This window comes from Sinocyclocheilus rhinocerous, unplaced genomic scaffold, assembly GCF_001515625.1.
Source record: "Sinocyclocheilus rhinocerous isolate Xijiao unplaced genomic scaffold, SAMN03320098_v1.1 scaffold1730, whole genome shotgun sequence".
NCBI classification, from domain to species: domain Eukaryota; kingdom Metazoa; phylum Chordata; class Actinopteri; order Cypriniformes; family Cyprinidae; genus Sinocyclocheilus; species Sinocyclocheilus rhinocerous.
In genome coordinates this window covers 591,991-598,047 of record NW_015634043.1, presented here as the reverse complement: position 1 = coordinate 598,047, position 6,057 = coordinate 591,991, and the positions used below count along the sequence as shown (strand labels likewise).

At 33.9% G+C, this 6,057-nt stretch overlaps 1 protein-coding gene across 1 annotated transcript in view; it reads right to left on the bottom strand.

The window, feature by feature from the left end:
* Positions 1 to 1,219: 1,219 nt before the first annotated feature.
* Positions 1,220 to 6,057, bottom strand: part of LOC107745345 (type-1 angiotensin II receptor-associated protein-like) — a 12,034-nt gene continuing 7,196 nt past the window's right edge. The window contains exon 5 of the mRNA XM_016559214.1: positions 1,220 to 2,095. Coding sequence (XP_016414700.1) covers positions 1,971 to 2,095 — 125 coding nt within the window. The 3' untranslated portion in view covers positions 1,220 to 1,970. The remainder of the gene's footprint in view (positions 2,096 to 6,057) is intronic.

Genomic DNA, 6,057 nt, shown 5'->3' with positions numbered 1-6,057 from the left:
TACCACGGTGGAAATGAACAGAAGAATATAAAGAATTTAGATGTTGCCGACTAAACAGAACTGAAACAGCTGTTATTAAATCTCACAAATGTTGGTGTTGATGTTCAGATACAAATTCAAGATTAATAAAAACAATCATTTGTAACACTTTATTTTACAGTGTCCTTATTACACATTAACACTAACCTCTAGCGTTCTCTGTTCTTTTTCTATTCTATCTACTTTTTTTCTCTTTATTTAATATACAAAGAATTATTATACACTTACATATTGTTGCTCTTTTGTTGGTTTGTTTGCTTCCGTTGTCCTCTTTTGTAAGTCGCTTTGGATGAAAGCATCTGCTAAATGACTAAGTGTAAATGTAGTAACATCAAGTAAATTATGCATACTAAGCAAGTAATCCTAAACCTAACCCTATACCTAGAGTATATACATGTTAATTAATATTACTCAGTACTTATTGTGTAATTACACTGTAACAGGGACACCTTAAAATAAAGTGTAACCTAATCCTTCAATAAATGCCTTATGAGATATAGTTGCATCTGTCTGCAGAAAAAAATAAAATTGGGGGACATCACTTTTTGGCATAGATCAGCACGATTTAGGAGGTGTCCAAAATTTCAGATAAGAGTTCTGGTTTCCGTGGTCAATCTGGTGCAACTTGAACGTGTTGCTTCAAGATGTTTGACTCAACAGTTAACAGATAAAGTCAAACTGACACACAAGAGACAACAATAGCACTGAACTGATGTAAGGAAGGACAGAAAACTACGTGATTTCATAACGACTCAAGCTACAGTATGACTTCAGCAATCAGACTCAAACAGATGAAAACATTTAAATGTACTAAACTGCTCAATGTTCCAGCATTTATTTTCTGCTAAGGAAACAAAAAGTTCTATCTAAAACACTCTCACATTTTAAGTTTTAACGTGATCTTGATGTGCAAAGTATTTGCGCATGTTGCGCATGAACTATGACCATCTAGTCATGCAGTCTATTCATGTAAACACATTGCATTATACTGCAAACGTACATACCTGTAAAATCTTCTACAGTCTTCTGAAGCTGTTAAAATAATCCTAACAGTTGTGTTAAGGAATAGCTCACCCAAAAATAAAATGCTTGTTAAAGTCATTTCATATGACTTTCATTCGAACATGGAATGCAAAATTGACGTTCCCCATTCACTGACATGAGGATGATTAAATAATGACAGAATTCTCATTTTTTGGGTAAACTAATCTTTAATCTAAAGCACATTTAAGGACAATAGCAGAACATAACAGATGAATTAATTCTGTAACAAATCTGTTGATATTGGTACACTGATATCAGCATTTCCTTCAAAAATCAATACAATCTCCATGTTTTAATGTTTGCAAGTGCAAATCCTATATCACTTTTGATTTATAGGTCTCAAAATTAGGAAATCCCAATTCTCATATGCCCAAACTAAGCATTACCAAGCTTAGCAAATAAATAATCCAGTGCATGACCAATCTAATGAATTGTACTATATATATATATATAGAACAGATTGCATGGCATATGGTTTAACAAGAATCTTTCGAATTCCAAATGTTGGAATCCCACTTCAAACAAAAATTAAATGAAGTAAATAAATGTAGATAACTACAGTATGCTGAGTATAACAGTCTCGGAATAGAAGTAATAATTGACCAACAGTAACAGATGGACACATAGCAGGAGAGCTGCCAAACACCCCAAAATACAGCTTCAGGAGACCTTTCTAAGACGAAAATGCACATTATGAGCTTCACAACCCTCAGGCTGAAAACCAACCAAATGTTAAGCTGTTTAAATAGTTTGCTCAAAACCTCTCGTTTGTGTTTTTGAAGGTTGTACCGTGCATTCATGAAATACAAAACATAATATATATTTTTTTAAAACATGGCCTTGGCAGCAAAAAAAGATGGTTGGTTATATCTTGGGTTTGTCTTTGTTTAGTAGGAAAGTGGCCCAGGTTTGCCACCCTCTGCTTGGTTGTAGGAGCTGGCAGAGCTGCCAGACTGGTCCTGGTGGTCAATGGACTGGTAGGCATCTCTGTTTCGAGTTATCCTTGGAAAACCTGAAATTAAAAGATAAAAAACTCTGAACCTTTGCATACTCCACAGCAATTTCAGTTTGCTTTGTTAAAATATATTGTGACTGTAAAATACATCATAATTACACTTAAGAAATTGCATTCTAATTTAAAAAAAGACTCAGTAATGTTCCCCAGCTGCACAAATGGTACATTGCAACACAATCTAATGGCAGTTTGTAACTGTTTTACGTTTTTGCGAATTGGTGGCTAATTCGTATGAATACAATCTCATTCCTTCATTTTTGTACGTTCCATTGACGGTTATGCTTAGAGGGTTAATTGTGGGGTTACACTTTATTTCGATAGTCCACTTTAGACATTCTACTAACTATATGTAACTTTGTAACTACATGTCAACTACATGTCAACTAATTCTCATTAATTTGCAACTACATGTCTACTAACTCTCAGAGTAGACTGTTAGGGTAGGTTTAGGGTTAGTAGAATAAGTTGACAAAGAAGGTGTTAGAAGATATTAAGCAGACAGTCTACTAATACTCTACTAACTGCTAGTTGACATGTAGTTGCAAAGTTACTTACTGTTAATAGAATGTCTAAAGTGGACTATCGAAATAAAGTGTTACCAATTGTGGACCTTCATGTCTTCATTTTTTTCTAAAAATATTACTTTTTAGTATAATTCATTTAATATGAATTCATGTTTTTCCATGAGATTGGGTTAAATATTCAGGAATAAGGTAACGTGAATTAAACACACTTATTGCTAAACAATAAAAATACAGATTGTTTGATCACACCGTATAATTGCTGGACATCTGCAACATATGCCATTTACTCAGGTAGCGCTGGAGCAATATGCTAGCCTAAACTTCTTTATTCAGCCTGAAGAAATACCAATGAAGAGACGGTTTCACTGCATTGTGAGCAATTCAGGCACAGAGGTAAATGTTCTCAATTACATTATAGGCCCAATATCTCAGGCATGAGAAAGTGCTTTGTAAAAACAAAACAGCATTCAAGAAAAAATATCAATTTGCTATTGCTTCCATTCATTAAAACACGACTTGAGAAATCCAATGTCAATAAATCATTTAAAATAACACAATTCCCTTTTATTGCACAATAAAAACCCAAGCAAATATTGACTGCTAAGACAGTGTAGTAAATCAGCACTTCTGTGACCATTCAGGCAGAAAATACCACATACAGCTAGAAAATAAAGCCTCGTGTAACACGTGGTGTGGTTCTTAATAATGTTCTTGGAAGGTTTCAACACAGAGACCCACACCCAAACTCACAACCAACCCATTTCCCCTTTAATTTCCCCTTTAACACTTTATAATATCTTACATTAACAAACAATATTATGGTCAACATAAATAAGTTTTAACCTAGTTTCTCAATCAAAGGTGCACTCTGTTTATTTATTTATTCTTTTATCCCATAAAATTGTTTTACATATTAAAAAAACATGTATTTTTATATTGTCATCCTTGCTTTTTTTGATAGTTATTGTGCTCAGTAGAGACAACTGAACAAACAATTTTAAGACTATGTGACAGGTTGCTGTAAAATTCTACTTCAAAAAAAAGTTTCGGAACAATTTAACCAAATTTGGAAATATACGAAATATTTTATCCATCTGTCTTCCACACCACTTGTCCTATGTCGAGTTGCGGGGATGCATGGAGCCTAGCGTCCCAGACCATATATAGGCAAGGAAATTAAAATCATTTGGTGCACAGCTAGCCGTGCATTATCCTGCTTATACCATGGTCATTTTTCCAGACAATGAAGTTGTGAGTTTAATTACTTAAACAGTGATTTTACCTCCTCGTTGCTGAAGAATATAATGTAGCGATTCAGCATCTAAGCTATTTTATTAATAAAAGTTGTGGGGCAGCATTAACAACACGTTTCTGTGCATTGTCCTCTTGTATTACTGAAACTATTTTCCTGTTGACACTGTAAAGCTGCTTTGACACACTCAAAATTGTATAAAGCGCTATATACATAAAGGTGACTTGACCTGACGACTTCTGTGCTCTTGAATATTTTTTGTGTGCGTAGCGCGATCTTTCTTTCTTTCTCTCTCTCCCTCTCTCTCTGTGTGTGTTTGTGTGTGTCAATGAAAGCAGTGCATATATTTTAGAACGGCGATTAAACTGACTTACCTGTGCATTAAACGGTTTTATTGCATACCTGCCAGCTAATCTAGAATCAGAATCTAGTATTCAGACAGACCATGGTACAGCATTCAAATTATATAATATAATATTATTATCCATGGTGGTCCATGCTTTTGTAACAACTCGTTAAGACTATTGTAATTCACAGTGTTTCTCAGTCTTCCCTCTCTCGTCTAAAGCTAGTGCAAAATGCAGCTGTGACATATCTATTCTCTCTAGCTTTCAATACCCCTTGATCATCGGTTTAATTGTTGTTTTGTTATTGTTGTGTTTTAAATACGATAGTCTTGTTTTATTCATCTTTTTAGTTTTTATTCTATTCTGTACAGCACTTTGGTCAACTTCGGTTAAATGTGCTTTAGAAATAAATATTGTATTGTAATATTATTATAAACCTATAAATATATTTATACACTCTCTGTAGTAAATTCTGAGCATTGTGTATTAAAATTTTGACAGAGACTTCTAACAGAACTGATTATTGATTATTGATTAGATGATTATTCTTCTGAAACCACATGTAAACACACACACAAACACACACACAGAGTAAACAAATGTAGCTATATACATTATTATAACATCAAGCAAAAAGAAATGTACAAAGAATGAAGAAAAAAAAACACACAAGACATTAAAATGCAAGAAATAATATGAAGTGCTAAAAAACATAAATACCAAGACATAATGTGAAGAAGAGCAAGAAAATAAGTCAACATGAAATACACCACAGCAGCTCAGAGATGACAACTCCCTGTTTTAGAGGAAGCTAAACAGGACTGCAGGAGGAAAAGGAGGGAACGTTCAGTAGCGACGGCTGAGCAGTGTGCTATCAGCACTGTCTGTGGTGCAGCGACTGTCCACGGATGTTTCCAGGTCTGAGAGACAGATACAGAAGACAGCGAGACAGCAAGCAGGGCAGTGAATGAAGACGGGAAGTCACAGAAAGAGCATGAAGGACAGGAACAAACACTATGATGATAGATGAATAACGAACACACAAAACAGGCCTGAATCTAGAATTAAAAATGTGTCTTGAGAAAAATATCATTAGTGGTTAAAGTAAAACAATCATGAAGAAAATTATTAACAGTCAGTCAGTATAAACCCCAATGGATTTTGAATCCTGAAATCTAGAGTTTCTGCAAGACTCACGATTGACAGTACACTGTTCTAATTATTGTACAGTATGGATACTTACCAGCTGAATAAATGTAGATGAAATACTGATTTGAGTTTAAATTATTTGATTATGTTAGTGTGAAGTGAATCAATGACCTTCAGAATTTCACAGGATATATATATATTAGGGCTGGGCAAGTTAACGTGTTATCTCATCTCTCAGATATAAAGATTTCATCTTACGTTTTGATCATATAAATATCAGCAACTGATATTTATATCAAATTTCATGTTTTTGCTCAGTTTGGGCCTCTGAATAAAACTGAGGTGTTCATATTTTTCTATCATACTGTATGATACTCAACAAAAAACATTATTTTTGTGCGACATATGTTGCGTTTTGTGCGACATATGACATTTTTTAGGGTTTTTTTTCTGACTCATTTCATACGTCATACTTTACAGCAGTGTTTCCCAACCTTTCTTTAGTCGCGGCACCCTTTGGAAATTTTAACAAATTTGTGGCACCCCACAAAATTAATTTAGTCACAATATTTGAATTTCTAACTTCGATATGATAATTTGAGAAGTATAGATATTCGGTACAACAGGGAAGAACTGCAGAATATAATGTCATACAGATATTTTTAATATTATAAAAAAAAAATTGTC